Genomic DNA, 20,838 nt, shown 5'->3' with positions numbered 1-20,838 from the left:
CATAGCTTTACACTGTTATTTGTCTGCAACTTCATATTCATTCATACGAGTTAATTGAAAACTATATATCAAACAACCAATCAAGTTTCTATGCAGATTCTGAAGCTATGGAAAAAAACAAGACCCGTAAACAAATGCCATGAATTGTAGAAGACATGACCCATCACTATTAGCACAACCGGTACAAGAGCCATTTTTTTCTTTTCTTTGGTAACCAACATGTACATTTTTTTTTTGTAATTAGTAAGTATATTTGCCATAAGAAACAATCCTCTTTTGTAAGATTTTGGATGATTGTCCATATATAACACTTTTACACCACAAGTGGATTTCCTTTGTGGACTACTTACTAATTCCTTTGTGGACTACTTACTAACATTTAGCTATTTATTTACATTTTATATTCTTTGTTTCCGTCCAGATTATATGGTTACAATGCACACAAGATTAGAATGAAAAAAATTTTTCACGGGCTTTATACTAATGCAACGTAAAATCTGTTGGAATCGAGCACCGAGCGTTACACATCTTAACCATACCCGTCGCGTTAGTTGCTAGTTAATTTTCACACTTAAAACACACGAATATATAAAATATTAAATCATAAAAAAGACACGCATATCTTTTAACTTTTAAGGCTATATACTTGATATATCTTACGATCTTACTATATTATTAAAGCAAAATTATGTGGACACATGACATCATCCTAGCATGTTATGTAGGATGCAACGTATACTCTTACCAATTTTAACAATTATTTAATTAAGTAATTTAATTAGAATGACAATTAAATATATTTTAATATGTTTCTTTGTTTGTCATTTCATCCATAATTAGTCAGCTAATAACATGGATGTAACCTCTATTTTAATTACTTATAATTTACTAAATTATGTTACTTTTTTTTTTTTGGAACGACCAACTAAGTAACGCCTGGTATTCCGTACGAGGCCCCCAATGGCTAAAGGTAGCCCGAGCTGGCCACGAGTTCGGAGGACGGATCCCCTAGCGGTCCACCTATTGAGGGATTCCTCGGATAAAACCCGACCCTCACGCCCGCCAAACGGCACGACAGTTAGGAGCCGGTAAAACCGGGTGAGATCAGGACTCGAACCCTGGCAAGCCATGATCATCCTTCATATCTCCCATATAAATTGGTGATTATGTTACTAAATAGCCAAAATAGAAAATGAAAAGCCATTTCACCTTATAAGACAATCGATATTGATAAGTTATTCCTCCATTTTCGAGCTTCTTTACAAAATATTATCAAACATAAAGACTTTCATATATTTTTGAAAAATGCAATTTCATATTTACCCGACCAATAACTTTCATCATATTATATGACTTCACTACATTTTGTAACTTAATGTCTTCAATATTATATTTTAATAGCTCGTACAAATTTTTACGTCTAACGATTATGTGATATTCTAATTTTATACACCTAATAACAAATTTACTAGCAAATACGTTAAAATGTCAAACAGTGAACCTGCAATCATAAATTTTTATTCATCCAATTCATTCTAATTACAAAAAATCAAAATATTTATGTAAAACCATCTTTACACATAAATTCATAATTTTATATTTATTCAAATAAACAATAATATATGTTTACCTTTATCTGACAAAATTATTAATTTCCATCCATAAAATACACGGGCCACTAACCTAGTTTTAATTATGACATAAAATACTTTTAAAAGGTTAACGAAATAAATGGGTCAATTTGTTAACACAATACGTGAAGCCGACCAAAATAGGCTTGCTTAATTAAATATGACATAAAATATTTTTAAAAGGTCAATGAAATAAATGGGTCAATCTGTTAACACGACACGCCAAGTCGACTTAAACAGTCAATGGCGGAGCTACACATAAGGTGTAGGTGTCGGCCGATCCGCTTAGTTAAATGTGTTTTGTGTGTTTAATGTGAAACTAACCTGTACCAATGTACACAATTCACAATTTTAGTGTTTTAAGTGAAAAAAAACACCCAATCCTATCCACATTCCATTGTATAAAAGAATCATTTAATGTTGCAAATAATCTCAAACATAAATATTAATTGTTTTCTCGGTCTACCGTAATGTTAGATATGGTTGTGTAGGGACTGGTTATTTCTAAAAGTAAAAAGGAGAAACAATGAGAACAGATTTTAAAGTTCAATGTCAACATTACAGCACCTGCATTTCATTATACTCAATGAACCATCTATATTCATCCAAATTTTCTTTTCATCTATCTATCCCTGTTACAAAAAGAAATGCAACAATCTTGAATATGCCACAAGAAATCAAGAATCTACAAAAAGCATTTCATTATACCCAAGATTCCAAGAACTCAAGAATCTTACCAGTTGGAAAACAAAAATGATAAAAACAGTAAGGCTAAACACATCCATAGTTGATACAACTACTTGCTCAATGAATTGCAAGTGAATCCTCTACATAATGTCAACAACTCAACGTTCTGCAACTACACGGTTTACCAGTTACATCGCGTCTCTGCCTCTTTGCCTTATCGTAGATTCATGAATAATATCCCCTTTAAAACCAACACCATAAGTTGTCTGTTCAATTAATTGAAGAAATATAAAGTTTTCAACGTTCATTGTTCAATTAAAAGCCAAAAAGTAAGTGAAACTTAAAAGCAAAATAAAAAACTCACAATTTCAAGAGGACTGACTCTGTGAAGAAGAAACATATTTACCATTTCCCTGCAAAAAACAGATGATTGCTGATTGTTTTTGTACACGAATAATAGTGGAAATACTTTATATCTATCTGCTCACGTGGAAGGATACGATCGTTGACTTAAAGTGGTCAAATAAGGTCCTCCTATGCGATCTTCATGATCACATGACTCTCCACTTAAGTACGCATCCTGAAAACAGTAGTTAGATATTAGTCAAAAAGTCGGAGTTTAACAGAAACTTATAATCCATACGGGAATTAAAAAGCCAACCACTCCATGTTTCAGTAGCATTTGATGCAGATAATCGCTTCCCTTTGCTTGTGTTTGCTCCAAACTTTGATTGCAGAATAACGGATGAAATACAGCAGCAATATGCCTAATGTCAATAAGTCACATAATGCAATTATTAGTGATTAAAAGTTATAAAAAAGGTAACAATGAGTTTTGATAATACCAGCTACTACTGCTCAGTTCAAGTTTTCTTGATAACTGCTCTAACTGAACTTCTTCTATGCCAGTTGAAGAATCCTAAATAAAAATACTGATGTAGCATATATATATTCCCATAATAAAGAATATACAAACTAAGCATATACCTACCTGTACTTTTTGAGAATTTAAATCTATAATAGCCAATGTTCTTCCATTTGAAATGTTAAATTGCTTGAAATAACAATCCGGCCCGTCTCCTTTTAGCGATACGGTTGTGTACCAGGGGACCTTCAATGAGTTGAAATATTGTGTTGCCTGTCACAAAAATAAGATCACGCTACTCAAATTACAACAATAATTAGGATGAATTGAATCGAGATCTTACGTTAAGTAATAGTGGATCATCTTCACCAAGCTCACTTATGTTAATCACAAATCCAACATTATATGCATACATCACCTTCTCTATCTTCAACACAACATAAGTTAATTCAAATACCCAAATCATAAACTAAAACCCCCCATATGAAAATTACCTGTTTAAGAAGACGGGTTTGGTGTTTGAGAGGTCTAAATCCACCACGAACAGAAATGAAGTAAATCTGATTAGGCTGAAGCTGAATTCCAGTGGGCTCACCGATGTTGACAGCGCAGTACAGAGCAAAGCAGAGAACGAGCTGGATGGTTAAAGTACAGGCCCATGATTTTTGGTCCATTTTTACCTGTAGAAAGATGTTGAATTTGTGGGAGTGGTGATGATGGAATGGTCGGTTGGATCTAGTCATGGTATTTGAGTTGTTTTTGTAAAGATTTTTTTTTTCTTTAATAAAAATCATCGTCATTTCAAAACAAAACAAAACAAAACAAAACGTGTTTCCATGTGCATACTGACAATTTTGAAATAAAATAAGTGTGACTAAGATAAAATGAAATTTAATCACACTTATTTGGTCACGTTACGGCTTCAACTTATTTGATTTGAGGGTTTGGACTTATTTGATTTAAGGAAAGAACGTGACTTTAGAGTTTAGACTGTTCTGGAGGTTTTTAAGAAAGGAATACCATTTTATTTTAATTATTAAATTCAATTCTTATGTAACTCAAATAGAATGTGTGACAGATTTCAGGATGGTAATTTTCTTCATATCGGTTGGCAGTTGCCTCCAATGGCAAATATTTCTCAAGTCACGGTAAATCGAATCGATGATAATAATTTACTCCTGTGCATACAAGTTTAAATTTAATTATTTCATTATAAACTTATTATTCTCGGTATAACAATCTTTTAACCTATAATAGTTGTATGACAAATGTGTAGCAAAAAGTAAAATACAAGTGCGTGATCAAAAAGCAAACCAAAACATTAAGGTGCTGTTTGTTTTTGCAGACATAAACTGTCTGCAAGCTGATTTCATCTGTTTTCATGTCTGCAACTGAAGATGTGGTCTGAAGATCTGCAAGCTGAAAATATAAGACTGTTTGTTTTTATAAGCTGATACTGTCTGCATAACTGTCAAACTTATCTCACAAGATAGAAGTCATTTATTCAAGTTACATCTAGTTTTTAGTCTTTGCTTGCCATGCCGATTTGGTTTTGGTGGGTGGTGGAAGGTGGTGGTGGTGGATGGTGGTAGTGGCGGCGGACGGTGGGTAGTGGCGGTGGATGGTGGTGGTGGACAATGGGTGGTGGTGATGGATGGTTTTGGTTGGTGGTGGACGGTGGTGGTGATGGATGGTGGTGGTGGTGGGTGATGGATGGTGGTGGTGGCGGTGATGGATGGTGGTGGTGGTGATGGATGGTGGTGGTGATGGATGGTGGGTGGTGGACGGTGGTGGTGATGGATGGTGGTGGTGGTGGCGGACGGTGGTGGTGATGGATGGTGGGTGGTGGACGGTGGTGGTGATGGATGGTGGGTGGTGGACGGTGGTGGTGGCGGTGATGGATGGTGGTGGTGGTGGCGGTGATGGATGGTGGTGGTGGTGGGTGATGGATGGTGGTGGTGGCGGTGATGGATGGTGGTGGTGGTGGCGGACGGTGGTGGTGATGGATGGTGGGTGGTGGACGGTGGTGGTGATGGATGGTGGGTGGTGGACGGTGGTGGTGGTGGTGGCGGTGGATGGTGGTGGACGGTGGCGGCGGGGTACGGGGGTGGTGGTGGCGGCGTACGGTGGGTGGTGGTGTTGGCGGACGGTGGTAGGAGCAGTGGATGAGAGGGTGGCTGCAAAGGTTTTTTTGTGAAGATGTTTTAAGCAAGATTTCCTTGCTTTTCTTTTAAGATGAAAGAAGATAACTTCAGATCTGTTTTAAGAAAAAAAACAAACAGTCTTCAAGGGTAATGTCTGCGCGCCTGCAGACATTAGCTCCTTGAAGATGTTTGAAGAAAAAACAAACACCCCCTAAGTCATGAAATCCTCGTAGAGATGGTAAAATGCGCATGCTCAGGCACAAATATCTTTTTTCTCAATTTCTTTTTCTTTAAATTAATAAATAATTTTTGTTTTAAATACAAACAAAGAAGAAGTATATTGTTACAATCATACCCAAATTAGATGTTTTATGCATTGTGAATACACTCTAGGAATTTGGCCCGTTTGATCCATTCAACACGTTTACATTCTAGCAAACCTTTTAACTTGACTCTCTATACCAAAAACTAGCCCATTTAACCAATGTGTCTAAGATGGCACCGCTGCCCCCCCTACTCATGTTTGATTGCAATGGTTTTTTTGTTTTTTTTTTGGCAATTGGCACTAAACATGCACAAGAGAGAGAAGCTTTTGAAAACTTAACTAGCTACCTTTCTAAGATTTGCTATAATCAATAGAATATAAAAGGTGAAAACCAACTAGCTGTCACATAGACACTAAGTACGATCACACAAAATAGTTAGAGACAAAATCTTGCTTTTAATATTTTGTGTTGTGACTTGTGCACATGATTCAAGATTTCAGGCTGATAAACGTTACTAATTTACTTATCAGCAATCTGCATAAAACCACCCGGGTGCAGGTGCCCTCCGTAGGCCCAAGCATAACGTCCAAAGAAAAAGAAAATAGTGGCATAACCTAATTATTGGGCTTTCTAGTTAGAGGCCAAAAGCTGGTTTTGTGTCAATGATTTTAAAAACTAGATCAATTTTAAAACCGCTTTGGATTTTGTCAAAGGGAGTCTAAACCGGATCGGACCAAACCGGTTCAAATGTGAAACGGGTTTATTTTTTTAAGGAAAGTAACTTGACTAGGTTTGAAGACTTTAGCCATTTTCGTTCAGTTTAAACTAGTTTTAAATTGCCTTAACGGATATGTTCACAAACCAATTTGAAACTAGTAGATTGGATTGTTTCGGTCTAGTTTCACCCAAACCTTTTTCTGAACTGGTTTAAGAACCAAGTTTATGATCTGGTTACAATGTGCATCTCTGGCGCAATGCAATCAAGCCAAGCCCGAGCTGGATAAGGCTTAAGCTTGGCTCGTTTGACTTACCATATCTCAAGTTTGACTTATTTCAAACTCTTTTCTAAAGCTCGAGCTCGACTCATGAGATGTATTTTCAAGCTCAAATTCGGTTCGTTTAATTTTTATTTTATTAATTTATATACAACTCTAATTGTTTTTATATATGTTTTAGTTATAATTTTAATATACATTGTTTAGTTACTTTTATCATCACTTATTATATAAAAATATTATACACACACATTAAAAAAATATATATTAAAAAATAGGGACATTTACATATATTCCCTTGCTAAGTTATATTATTACATATTTACCCATTCCTTAAAAATCAATTACATATTTCCCCTCCATAAACCACACATTACATATCTCTCCATTTCATTAAAATTAACTAATTAAATGATTGTTTTACCCTTAATGACATAATTAAATAAGTATTTACATATATCCCCTTCCTTAAAACACCAATTACATATCTCCTCAAGTTCAATCCAAACCGAGTCGACGTAAAGACGAACATATCGAACACTAATAAACCAATTGGCATGGAACTTTTTAATCAATAGTCAATATAAAAAAGTTTTGGATTTAAATTTTTTTACCAACAAAAACAACTCAAGTATAATAAAAAAAATGTACATGAGACAGCGGGATTCAGAGGAAAAAAGTGGTGATAGTCATTTATGGCGGTGATGAGATGGCTAAAAGCTTGCCGGAAGTAGGTTGGATAAGATGTTTTGATGGTGTGGGTTTAACTCTATAATTACTAATATAACAGGTTTTTTAATTAATTTATTAATGGTAAGAGATATGGATAACTTGGTAATTTAATATGAAAAGGAGAAATATGTAATTGTTTGTTTAGGTGTTGAAAAATATGTAATTAATGGTGTTAAGTAAGGAAAAATATGTAAAAATCCCTAAAAAATAAACTTATGAGCCAGCTCAAGTTGGAGCTCGTTTGTTAAGAAGCTTATTTGAAAGGTAAGCTCATTTAACATGGGCATATCCAAAATTTTAACAAGCAGATCTCAAATAGCTTAATCAACTCTATTGTTTATTCAACTCTCGCATTTTGTTATGAAATAAATGTCTTATGAAATTTCTACAAATTGCACGAAAAATTATATATCCATAAAACCTTGTAATTTACCCTATTAACATTCATCACAAGACCAAAAGTGTGATGGTTGAGTAAACAACAGAGAGAAAGGAAAGGTATAGATTATGAAAGTTAAAAAAAAAATATGAAATTCTAACATACTACACAAAACCTTATAATCTACTCTATTAAAAATAGATCAAAAGCAAAGTTTGAGCATAAAAATAAAGCAAACATGTTGGAAATAGGCAGTTTAGTTACTTTACACGGTTATTGTTTCCAGATTATTTTGCATACACTAAAGGAAAAAGAAAAAGGTAAGTAAATCTTGAGGGTGCAAAAGAGTTGAGCTGATTGTAAGCCACTCGAGCTCGGAAAGATAGAAAGCTCGAAATAAGTCGAGCTATTTCGAGCTCGAGACGAACCTGAGTCTCAAGTAAAGCTCGTTTAATTATCGAACCCGAACTTGAGTTTTGTATGAGAACCACGTTTAAGCTCGTCAAGTCTTAACAAGCCTTGTGTGTAACACCCCGACCAAAGGCGGATTATACATCGGGGCGCCACATATTGTTTCATTACTCGTGACACTATTGGGTGTCAATATTTAATAAATATATTCATTCACGCACGCGCAACGTAAACACAAGATAACATAAATCAACATAAATCAATATATTATAAGACAAAATATTCGAACAATAATAACTTGTCTTGTTACATTTTAATCTAGGTCCAAAAGTAAAAACGTCCTACGTGTCCACAAGCTCCAAAAGTAGCTACAGCAAACCTGAACATGTGTTAAAATAAAACGTCAAACACTTGCGTGTTGGTGAGAAATCAAGTTTAATACAATACATAGATAACAATAAATCTGCGCGCAACATGTGTATGTCTGGTTTTCAACAAGGGTGTAATCCGATCGGGACCAACTCTAAGATTCATAGACTGCCAGTGCTCACAATTGAGCTCACAAACAAGAAAGACTGTGCAAGTGTAAACAAAAGAGAAAATCATAAACGATTGTTCTCCCGTGTTCATCTAATGGTACCATGAGAACTGCGGAATAGACCGACAAGACGGTTAATGATCCACACATACAAATAAACAGCCAAGTCTACGTCCTCAACACATGGGATACTGCGCGACTAAAGTTCATAAACAAGTTTAAGACTCTAAGTTTGTATGAACACATGAACATCCCAAAACATTAAAAATAAAAAGGGATTAGGTACGAGATTACTCACTTGATAAACGGTGCGGTGCAAGATAAAGCAAGAACCAACTTTAAACAAGCACAAGTTAACCTATAAATAAGATTATTGTTTTAATGATTTGATTTAAGTCTTGATTATAAGTTAGCATAATTAATAAGTAAATTATTATATATAATATATATTACCGGAAAAGCAGGACAGAACAGGATAGAAGACGAAGGCAAAGAGAGAGGAGACGGCAGAGGAAGAACAACGGCAAGGAGCAAAGGAAGAGAAAGATAATAAGTATTTGTGTGTGTAGTGTTAAGAAAATAGCATTATTATTTATAGGGAAACCCTAGGGAACACAATCCCTAGAAAAGGGGAAAAGATCTCCAAAAAGCAAAAGATTCCAAAAGCAAAAGATATCAAAAGATATGGCAGCTGCAGGGGGGCAAAGGAAAAGCTGACAGGTAACAGTAAACAGGCATGGGAGGGTCAGATAAGGGTACAGGTCAAGCATGGAAAAGCAGATCTCAAAAGATAATGTCAGTCACTTTTTCTGTCAACCAATGGGGTTGGTGCGCATGCTGCGCCGAAAGTAACTTTTCAGACATAAGATAGGTCAGGTCAACAGCACAGAAGATAAGACAACACAAAAGTAAACGGCTGGATTAAACAGAAGAAAAGACTCAAGACATAGCGCGAGAAAGCTTGAGCGCACGCGCGAGGGCGAAGGCAGACAGAGAACAGTCCACAGCGCGCCGCGGGAAGAACTAAAATCCTTAGCGCGTCGCGGGAAGAATTACCATTCTTAGCGCGCCGTGGGAAGAACTACCGTTCTTAGCGCGCTGCGAGAACAGTTCGCCTCGCGTAACGCAGGAACAACTGGTCTTCACGCAGGCTTCCTTGTAAGGAGTCTGGCGCGTGGAGCTGCGCAGACAACCTTAGGCGGGAAGAACCAAAGGACAAGCAAAGAGTTAAGAGAAAAGGGGGGGTTCAAGACTTAAGGGCGGGACGGCGACAAGAGAGAGAAAGAGGCGGGACGGCAACAAGAGGGAAAAGAAGGCGGAAAGAGAGAAGAAGAGGGAAGGAAAATATATTATTATTATTAAAAGTAAAGTATAAGTATAAATAAATATTAAATCATAAAAGAAAGAGATCGGATCGGAGAAACGGGTACCTGGGTCGGGTCGGATCGGGGCAGATGTCACAGTCTCCCCTACTTTAAGAAATTTCGTCCCGAAATTTATCTCGAAGTAGGTTGCGCAGAGAACAGGTGCGGGTACTTGATCTTCATTTGATCTTCCCTTTCCCATGTAAACTCGGCTCCGCGCTTGGACTCCCAGCGAACTTTCACGATAGGGATGCGACTGCGCTTGGTTTGCTTAACTTCGCGATCCATAATCTCAACAGGCTTCTCAACGAAATGCATAGATTCATCAACTTGAACTTCATCAAGTGGAATGTGAAGGTTCTCGTCAACTAAACACTTCTTGAGATTGGAAACATGGAACGTTGGATGCACATTGCTGAGCGCGGGCGGCAGGTCAAGTCTGTAGGCAACTTTTCCCACACGTGCGAGAATCTTAAATGGTCCAACATATCGAGGAGCAAGCTTACCTTTCTTCCCAAAGCGGACAACACCCTTCCAGGGAGACACTTTGAGGAGAGCAAGATCACCAACTTGAAATTCGAGAGGCTTTCGCCTACGATCTGCGTAACTCTTCTGTCGGCTTCTGGCAGTCAGCAGATGATCACGGACCTTGGCGATTTTATCGGTTGTCTCTTGAACAAGTTCGGGTCCTGTAATTTGAGCTTCACCCACTTCGCTCCAACAAATCGGGGAGCGGCACTTACGACCGTAAAGTGCTTCAAATGGGGCCATACCAATACTGGAATGATAGCTGTTATTATAAGAGAACTCGATCAAAGGCAGGTGCGAATCCCAATTACCTCCAAAATCAAGAACACAAGATCGGAGCATATCCTCAAGAGTTTGAATAGTTCGCTCAGACTGACCGTCAGTCTGAGGATGATATGCCGTACTCATGTCCAAGCGAGTTCCTAGCGCAGATTGGAGAGATTTCCAAAATCGAGATATAAAACGGCCATCGCGATCGGATATGATGCTCAAAGGAGTACCATGACGGCAGACAACTTCCTTGACATAAAGCTGCGCGAGTTGCTCAACACGGTAGTTTTCACGAATGGGCAGAAAGTGAGCAGACTTAGTCAAACGATCCACTATTACCCAAATGCTATCATGTTTGCTTGCTGTCAAAGGTAACTTGGTAATAAAGTCCATCGCTATACCTTCCCATTTCCACATAGGAATTTCTGGTTGCTCGAGCAAACCAGATGGGCGTTGGTGTTCAGCTTTTACCTTAGAACAAGTCAGGCATTTAGCTACGAACACAGCAATATCCTTTTTCATACCGGGCCACCAATAAGTAATGCGCAAATCCTTGTACATCTTATCAGCGCCGGGATGAATAGAATACCGAGATTTATGCGCTTCACTCAGGATATCAGCGCGAAGATTCTCATCAAAGGGAATCCAGATGCGATTGAGATAGCAGAGAATTCCACTCAGATTAGGAACAAAATGAGCTTCCGCGCCACACGCTAACTCGGCGCGAAGGTTACCATTACTGATGGATGCGCGCTGCGCGTCGCGAATGCGTGATTCAAGATTGCTCTGAATCGGCGCAAAGTGAAGCTGCGTGCGCGGCAAGATACAGTTAAGCTGGCTGGGTTTACGGCTGAGCGCATCGGCTACCACATTAGCCTTACCAGGATGATACCGGATCTCACAATCATAATCGCTGATGAGTTCGTTCCATCGGCGTTGCCTCATGTTGAGTTCCTTTTGATCAAAGATGTGCTGAAGGCTTTTATGGTCAGTGTAGAGGATACACTTAGTACCATAAAGGTAGTGTCTCTAGATCTTCAAGGCAAATACAACTGCGCCTAGTTCGAGGTCGTGAGTTGTATAATTCTTTTCATGAACCTTGAGTTGCCTTGATGCGTAAGCGATAACCTTGCCTCGTTGCATAAGAACACAACCGAGACCTTGGTTGGATGCATCGCAATACACGACAAAATCATCATTACCCTCAGGTAGCGCAAGAACAGGAGCTTCACACAACAATCGCTTGAGCGTCAGAAAGGCTTCTTCTTGCTTCGAGCCCCAAATATACGGTTTACCTTTGTGCGTTAGAGCTGTTAAAGGCAATGCGATCTTTGAGAAGTTCGAAATAAATCGCCGGTAGTAACCAGCTAAGCCCAAAAAGGAACGGATTTCGGTAGGAGTAGATGGCGTAATCCAGTTCTTGATTGCTTCGATCTTGGATGGGTCGACATGAATACCCATCTTGTTAACAACATGGCCAAGAAACTGTACTTCATCCGACCAAAATTCACACTTGGAGAGCTTGGAAAAGAGCTGCTCGGCTCTAAGCTTTTGCAATACCAACCGAAGATGTTGCTCATGCTCGGCCTTGGTCTTAGAATAAATCAGAACGTCATCGATAAACACAATCACGAATTTATCCAAGAAAGGCCTACACACCCGATTCATTAGATCCATGAAAACGGCGGGTGCGTTGGTTAAACCGAAGGACATGACCAAGAATTCAAAATGGCCATAACGAGTTCGAAAAGCAGTCTTCGGAACATCCTCATCGCGGATGCGCAACTGGTGATAGCCAGAGCGGAGATCAATCTTGGAGAAACAAGAGGCACCTTGGAGTTGATCAAAGAGGTCGTCAATACGCGGTAAGGGATACCGGTTCTTAATGGTGAGTTTGTTCAACTCGCGGTAATCGATACACATGCGAAACGTACCATCTTTCTTTTTAACGAACAACACCGGAGCACCCCAGGGCGAAGAGCTAGGGCGAATGAATCCCTTAGCGGTCAACTCTTGAAGTTGACTTGCCAATTCTTGCATCTCAGCGGGCGCAAGACGGTAAGGAGATTTGGCTACGGGGGAAGCACCAGGGACAAGATCAATACGGAACTCGACTTCACGAGCGGGAGGGATACCAGGAAGATCATCAGGAAAAACTTCAGGGAAATCACGCACAACAGGGATATCGCGAAGCTTCTTTTCTTCAGCAGGTTTAACCACATGGGCTAAGAATGCAATACACCTTTTCCGCATGAGCCTTCGGGCTTCGGCGCAAGTCATAAGCTTAAGACCACTGGAGGGTTTTTCGCCGTAGATATGAAGATCACCATTTTCTCAAGGAATGCGAATCAACTTCTTGGCGCAAATAACTTCGGCGCGATTCTTCGAGAGCCAGTCCATACCAATAATAACATCAAAGCTTCCAAGAGGCATGGGGATGAGGTCGATCAGAAAATCGTTTTCGTTAAGGTTAAGCGTGCAATCCTTGATCACAGAGTTAATTAAAACAGTTTCACCATTAGCCAATTCAACTGAAAAATTTTCTTTTAAATCGCTGCGCGGTCGCGCAAGCTTCTGCTCAAACGCGCGAGAAATAAAACTTCGATCGGCGCCAGTATCAAAAAGTACAGAAGCATAAATTCCGTTAAGCAAGAATGTACCATTAACTACGTCATTATTCGCTTGCGCTTGGTGCGCGGTTATGTTAAAAGCTCGGCCGCGTGTCACTTGGTTCGAAATCTGGTTCACCGGATTCGCTTGCGTAATCTGAACTTGTAGTCTCGGGCACGCGTTCCGGAAATGACTGGGATCACCGCAGTTAAAGCACGATCTGGGTCGTGGGTTTTGGTAGGTTGGTTGTGGGTTCTGCGGGTAGACTGGTGGTGTTGGCGCAATTGGATTGGCGGGAAGAACTCTACAGTTTTCCGCCATGTGACCAGCGCGGCCACATCGGTGACAAAGTCGACACGGGGTTTGGGTTGGGTGGTGAAATCTACAGGTTGGGCAAAAGGGGTGGTTTCCTGTGTAAGGTTTCTTAGTTGGCGGGGCAGGGAGTGCGGGGTTGGTTAAGGCATAGTTGTGGACTACAGGAGGTGTTGGGTAGGTTGACAGTGGGTTAGGCGCGTAAACTGGAGGTTGGTAGGCGGGTTGCTGGACTATGGGCGGGCTGGTAAGCGCGTAGACTTGTCTGCGCCTACGTTTCTGGTTATGGTTTGAGGGTTCTGGTTTGGTTTCTGCGGGTTCAGGGACAGTTTTGGTGGGTTTGGTCTTCTCAGTTCCTCGCAGGAACAGAGTTCCTGCTCTGACATGGTTGTCGCTGAGCACAGCGGCCAATTCGATGGCGTCAGAGAGGGTAACTGGGTTTCTGGCCCATACAGAATCTTGAATTTCCATGGGGAGACCCCCAAGGAATTTCTTTATGGCTCGGCGGGAAGGGGTAACAAGGTGAGGGACAAGCAGGCTTAGTTCATGGAAGCGCGTCGCGTACTCGCGCGCTTCGCCACTGTACTGCTTAAGATTCCAAAATTCTTCCTCCAGGCGCTTAACTTCGTTGGGAGGGCAGAATTCTCGCGTCAAGATTTCCTTGAATTCCTCCCAGAGCATGCTAGAAGCAGCCTCTGCGCCACGCGCATGAGCTACTCCATTCCACCATGTAAGCGCCCTTGCTTCCAGGACACTGGAGGCATATAGGGTTCGTCGGTCTGGAGGGCATTGGGTGTGGAGGAAAGTGTTTTCAATTTTCTCGAGCCACTGGAGCATCACGGTGGCTCCTTCAAGACCTGTGAACTTTGGAGGGTTACCCGCGTTAAAGGACTTAATGTTGTAACCGGAGGTATTGTTTTGGCTCAAAGTTTGGGCTATTGCGGCGGCCATTTCCTGGGAACGTTGCTGTCTACGCCTGCGCGAGGCTTCTCTCCTCTGATGACGGCGAGATAGCGGAGGCATTCTATAAAAGTTTTAGTTTTGTTAATATCTTAGCGCAAAGTATAATCTTATAAAGCTTGGTTTCGCGGGGTTAGATACCATCAACAGTTAAAGTAAAACATGAATTTGAATGCAAACTTATTACAGATAACAAATTCGAATCGAGAATCGACAATTCATGTATCACCATGACTTTCCGAATTCTCAATTTAAAATGACTAGTAAACGAGTATTGGAGATTGACGATTCATGTATCACCATGACTTTTCAATCCTCAATATAAAATATACAAGAAAATGAGTATTGGAGGTTGACAATTCATGTATCACCATGACTTTTCAAGTCTCCAACCTCAGAACATAATCGTAAATGGAAATTGAAAATCAACTATTCATGTATCACCATGACTTTTCGGATTTTCAATCCCAACAAACGAATATGTAAGTAAAATCAATAAAAATCGAAATTCAGCAAAAATCGAAATATCGCGAAATAAAACATAAAACCATACGCTGCGTCTGCGCAAGCATATTTATAAATAACGAGTAATTAACAATAAGCGTGCAAACATGAGATTTCTCTCATGCGCGAGAAGGGACTCTTAGGTATTCTAGGCCGTTACGTCTAACCATCTATCCTAAAGTCAACGAGCTCTGATACCAATCTGTAACACCCCGACCAAAGGCGGATTATACATCGGGGCGCCACATATTGTTTCATTACTCGTGACACTATTGGGTGTCAATATTTAATAAATATATTCATTCACGCACGCGCAACGTAAACACAAGATAACATAAATCAACATAAATCAATATATTATAAGACAAAATATTCGAACAATAATAACTTGTCTTGTTACATTTTAATCTAGGTCCAAAAGTAAAAACGTCCTACGTGTCCACAAGCTCCAAAAGTAGCTACAGCAAACCTGAACATGTGTTAAAATAAAACGTCAAACACTTGCGTGTTGGTGAGAAATCAAGTTTAATACAATACATAGATAACAATAAATCTGCGCGCAACATGTGTATGTCTGGTTTTCAACAAGGGTGTAATCCGATCGGGACCAACTCTAAGATTCATAGACTGCCAGTGCTCACAATTGAGCTCACAAACAAGAAAGACTGTGCAAGTGTAAACAAAAGAGAAAATCATAAACGATTGTTCTCCCGTGTTCATCTAATGGTACCATGAGAACTGCGGAATAGACCGACAAGACGGTTAATGATCCACACATACAAATAAACAGCCAAGTCTACGTCCTCAACACATGGGATACTGCGCGACTAAAGTTCATAAACAAGTTTAAGACTCTAAGTTTGTATGAACACATGAACATCCCAAAACATTAAAAATAAAAAGGGATTAGGTACGAGATTACTCACTTGATAAACGGTGCGGTGCAAGATAAAGCAAGAACCAACTTTAAACAAGCACAAGTTAACCTATAAATAAGATTATTGTTTTAATGATTTGATTTAAGTCTTGATTATAAGTTAGCATAATTAATAAGTAAATTATTATATATAATATATATTACCGGAAAAGCAGGACAGAACAGGATAGAAGACGAAGGCAAAGAGAGAGGAGACGGCAGAGGAAGAACAACGGCGAGGAGCAAAGGAAGAGAAAGATAATAAGTATTTGTGTGTGTAGTGTTAAGAAAATAGCATTATTATTTATAGGGAAACCCTAGGGAACACAATCCCTAGAAAAGGGGAAAAGATCTCCAAAAAGCAAAAGATTCCAAAAGCAAAAGATATCAAAAGATATGGCAGCTGCAGGGGGCAAAGGAAAAGCTGACAGGTAACAGTAAACAGGCATGGGAGGGTCAGATAAGGGTACAGGTCAAGCATGGAAAAGCAGATCTCAAAAGATAATGTCAGTCAATTTTTCTGTCAACCAATGGGGTTGGTGCGCATGCTGCGCCGAAAGTAACTTTTCAGACATAAGATAGGTCAGGTCAACAGCACAGAAGATAAGACAACACAAAAGTAAACGGCTGGATTAAACAGAAGAAAAGACTCAAGACATAGCGCGAGAAAGCTTGAGCGCACGCGCGAGGGCGAAGGCAGACAGAGAACAGTCCACAGCGCGCCGCGGGAAGAACTAAAATCCTTAGCGCGTCGCGGGAAGAATTACCATTCTTAGCGCGCCGTGGGAAGAACTACCGTTCTTAGCGCGCTGCGAGAACAGTTCGCCTCGCGTAACGCAGGAACAACTGGTCTTCACGCAGGCTTCCTTGTAAGGAGTCTGGCGCGTGGAGCTGCGCAGACAACCTTAGGCGGGAAGAACCAAAGGACAAGCAAAGAGTTAAGAGAAAAGGGGGGGTTCAAGACTTAAGGGCGGGACGGCGACAAGAGAGAGAAAGAGGCGGGACGGCAACAAGAGGGAAAAGAAGGCGGGACGGCAACAAGAGGGAAAAGAAGGCGGAAAGAGAGAAGAAGAGGGAAGGAAAATATATTGTTATTATTAAAAGTAAAGTATAAGTATAAATAAATATTAAATCATAAAAGAAAGAGATCGGATGGGAGAAACGGGTACCTGGGTCGGGTCGGATCGGGGCAGATGTCACATTGTGTACTTTTATGTTTTTCCTCTTTTAGACTTCTATATATTAATTTTACACTACACAACTGAGCTCGAGCAGAGTTAGGCTAATTAAAGATTTTTTATAGTATATAAAAATAATTATAAATTCATATAAATGAATTAATAAAGAGTGAATTGCGGTTTTAGTCATTATGGTTTGTCAAAATCTGTGATTTTAGTCATATAGTTTCAAATTTATGGTTTTCGTCTCTGTGGTTTTATTTCACTTGCAATTAAACCGGACCTCACCAACCTCGTTAACCCTGGTCGTTAAACCCATTAACGTGCCCCTCACGTGAGAGGAAATTTTGTCTTTTTTCCCCAAATAATACCCAGCCTTAAGTCATACATGTCAAAACCTGGATTTTCATAACTAAAATTAGGGCTGGGTTTTGATTTGGGGAGAAAAAAATGATAAAAATAACCCACACGTGAGGGGCATACTAATGGGTTCAAAGACTAGAGTTAACGGGGCTAGTGGGTTGGGTTTAATTGCAAATGAAATGAAACCATAGGATGAAAACCGCAAATTTGAAATTATTAGACTAAAACCGTAGATTTGAAAAAACCATAGGGACAAAAATCACAGCTCACTCCTTAATAAATATAATAAACAAGCCCAACCCAATGTTAAAAACTAATTCACAAGCCAAGCTTGTATTTTAGAAAAAATAGCTTGAAACAGATCGAGTTTAATCTCTAGCTCTCATAAATCTAAACAATCAAAGCTAGATCGTAATTGAGCTTGGTCCCGTCTTGGCCCGGCCCATTTACCCACTCCTACAATTGGATTACAGAAAACTCAACTTTAGAAAACAATATTATTATGTTTTGCATCTCGGATTGCTTATCTATAAGTAACCCCGAGACAAAAAGACAAGTGAAGAACAAACATACCAAACACCAAAGAAAAATTAAACCATCTATTTGATACCTTCTTCTTCTTCTCAGATTCTTCGATAAACCATCTAATTTTCTTCACAGTTTCTCAGGTAAATAAATATATACATACACATTACTTATGTTATTATCTACATACATGTCTTTGTATTGTTTATAATCTTGAGTTGTTACTTTTAAGTGTGTGAGTTTTAATAATTTCTTTCAAAAAACATTCAGGAATCACAAATGTCTCTTCAAGATCTTCAAAACAACACCGCCAGCTTCGATCCAACTGCCACACACGACGATTTTCTTAACCAGTTACTCTCCGGCCTCCAAACCACCGTTTCTTGGCCGGACATATCCGCCGGCGACGGTCACAACAACGCACCACTCCCATGGAACGTTGACCACTTTGACCACCACTCAACGTTTCTATCATCCAGTCTCCGTCAACACCAGTTTGCCACTACCGCCGGCGGTCGTACGGCCTTGAAATCTTTGCAACTACACTCCGCCGGCGAACCCACTCTCTTCCATAACGACGACGTTTCATCTTTCAACTCGCCGGTAACTTAACTAATAACATTAAGTTCAAGTTAATTAATTTCAAATTCTGTTATAACGTATTATTAATATTTATTTAATATTATTATTCAGATAGGAGATAATAATAATAATTCAATTCAAAATCTGTTCCATGGGTTCAATGAAACCCAACAACAGTTTGGAGGTCCGGTGATGACAGCTGGAGGTGGAGCACCATCGCAGCCACGGCAGAGAGTGAGGGCCAGAAGAGGACAAGCAACTGACCCACACAGCATAGCCGAAAGGGTAAAGCGCAGCAAGCATCGTACCATGTTTTGTTTTCTAGTACACCTGGTACTAAATGTCAGATTTTTTTAACTTTTTTGTTTTCTTGTCCGTCGGAATGTGACAGTTACGGCGGGAAAAGATAGCCGAGAGGATGAAGGCTTTACAAGAAATCGTCCCCAATGCTAATAAAGTAAGCGTTACATTATTATTAATAAATATAAATATAAATGGTTTCAAATAATGAATACTTAGATTAGATGAAGTTATTTTAGTATTATCTCTAATTACTATTTAGTTTATTATTTTGATTCCGTTCATACAACTTTATTACACATTTGTTTAATAATGTGGCTATGTTGTATGTTAAATTATGATAGGCGGACAAGGCTTCAATGCTAGATGATATTATAGACTATGTCAAATTCCTCCAGCTTCAAGTCAAGGTACGGTGAAACAAAAACATACTTTGTGCTTTTATTTTAGCATAATAATATATAGCCATGATAAATTATAACTAAAGTTTTAATACTATTATATTTGTTTATTTTATAGGTGCTGAGCAAGAGCCGATTGGGAAGCGCTGCCGATGCTACTAGTGTGAGTGAGGTAGACACTAATTATAGACTTGATGCACATTTGCACCACAGATAAATTAAACATCATACATATCATATGTACACATTGGTATGAGTCATGAGACATCCTTAGTGGCTAGTGTATATGATACAATTTCTGTAAATGAATATTATTTTTCTAGTTTTAAAAGTATTTATAATAAGAGATGGTATCTTTGTTTGGAATAACACATGGCACATCACAAAGGTGCACACTATATAAACGACAAAACACAAAAAAAAAAGCAACATACATACTTCTTTCCGGATTCCATCTTTTATAACTTTTAAGAATTTACTTTTCTAACCTTACACTTGTTTGCAGGGAGGAGGTGGTGGTTGGGTAGGGCGGAGTGGTGACGTGTTGGCGACGGAGAGCCAGGTGGTGAAGCTGATGGAGGTGGATATGGGTGCCGCCATGCAATATTTACAAGGGAAAGGGCTGTGCCTCATGCCTATTTCACTCGCTAGCACTCTCTCCACCAAGAGCCACCACCCGTTAGGTGTTGGAGAGGGTGGTGGGCCATCATCACCAAATATGTCGGTATCGACAGTTCAATCGGCTAATGGAGTTAATGTGAAAGACACACCGTAACAATGTAACATGTTGACTTCATACGAATGACCTTTTCCTTTTGTAAAGGAAAATAGCAAGAACTTTGAGGGGTGTTTTTGAATTATATGTAGCCATTGTCAAAAGTGCTTTATGTGAGGTCATTTTGATATTTAGGTGCTGTTTGTTTTTGCAGACATAAACTGTCTGCAAGCTGATTTCATCTGTTTTCATGTCTGCAACTGAAGATGTGGTCTGAAGATCTGCAAGCTGAAAATATAAGACTGTTTGTTTTTATAAGCTGATACTGTCTGCATAACTGTCAAACTTATCTCACAAGATAGAAGTCATTTATTCAAGTTACATCTAGTTTTTAGTCTTTGCTTGCCATGCCGATTTGGTTTTGGTGGGTGGTGGAAGGTGGTGGTGGTGGATGGTGGTAGTGGCGGCGGACGGTGGGTAGTGGCGGTGGATGGTGGTGGTGGACAATGGGTGGTGGTGATGGATGGTTTTGGTTGGTGGTGGACGGTGGTGGTGATGGATGGTGGTGGTGGTGGGTGATGGATGGTGGTGGTGGCGGTGATGGATGGTGGTGGTGGTGATGGATGGTGGTGGTGATGGATGGTGGGTGGTGGACGGTGGTG

The 20,838-nt window shown here is 39.5% G+C and overlaps 2 protein-coding genes across 2 annotated transcripts; one reads left to right on the top strand and one right to left on the bottom strand.

Annotated features, from left to right (window-relative positions):
• Positions 1 to 2,303: 2,303 nt before the first annotated feature.
• LOC143595162 (uncharacterized) lies at positions 2,304 to 3,877 on the bottom strand. The gene is made up of 8 exons (XM_077074267.1): positions 3,678 to 3,877; positions 3,527 to 3,610; positions 3,310 to 3,456; positions 3,164 to 3,237; positions 2,980 to 3,085; positions 2,807 to 2,898; positions 2,683 to 2,731; positions 2,304 to 2,584 (listed from the first exon to the last, which is right to left on the bottom strand). Exons 1-8 carry the CDS (start codon positions 3,855 to 3,857, stop codon positions 2,507 to 2,509), a joined length of 810 nt encoding a protein of 269 aa, XP_076930382.1. The 5' UTR covers positions 3,858 to 3,877; the 3' UTR covers positions 2,304 to 2,506.
• Positions 3,878 to 7,937: 4,060 nt separating this feature from the next.
• LOC143595163 (transcription factor LRL2-like) lies at positions 7,938 to 20,364 on the top strand. Its single transcript, XM_077074268.1, has 8 exons — positions 7,938 to 8,019; positions 18,281 to 18,321; positions 18,449 to 18,781; positions 18,872 to 19,045; positions 19,152 to 19,217; positions 19,405 to 19,470; positions 19,580 to 19,633; positions 19,967 to 20,364. The coding sequence occupies exons 1-8, from the start codon at positions 7,938 to 7,940 to the stop codon at positions 20,234 to 20,236; spliced, it is 1,086 nt and encodes a 361-aa protein (XP_076930383.1). The 3' UTR covers positions 20,237 to 20,364.
• The last annotated feature ends 474 nt before the right edge of the window (positions 20,365 to 20,838 follow it).

Source organism: Bidens hawaiensis, unplaced genomic scaffold, assembly GCF_021521415.1.
Source record: "Bidens hawaiensis isolate Kalapana, Puna unplaced genomic scaffold, B.hawaiensis_p1.1 tig00044757_1, whole genome shotgun sequence".
NCBI classification, from domain to species: Eukaryota; Viridiplantae; Streptophyta; class Magnoliopsida; order Asterales; family Asteraceae; genus Bidens; species Bidens hawaiensis.
Note: the sequence above shows the minus strand (reverse complement) of the source record. Positions and strands in the feature narration are given on the sequence as shown.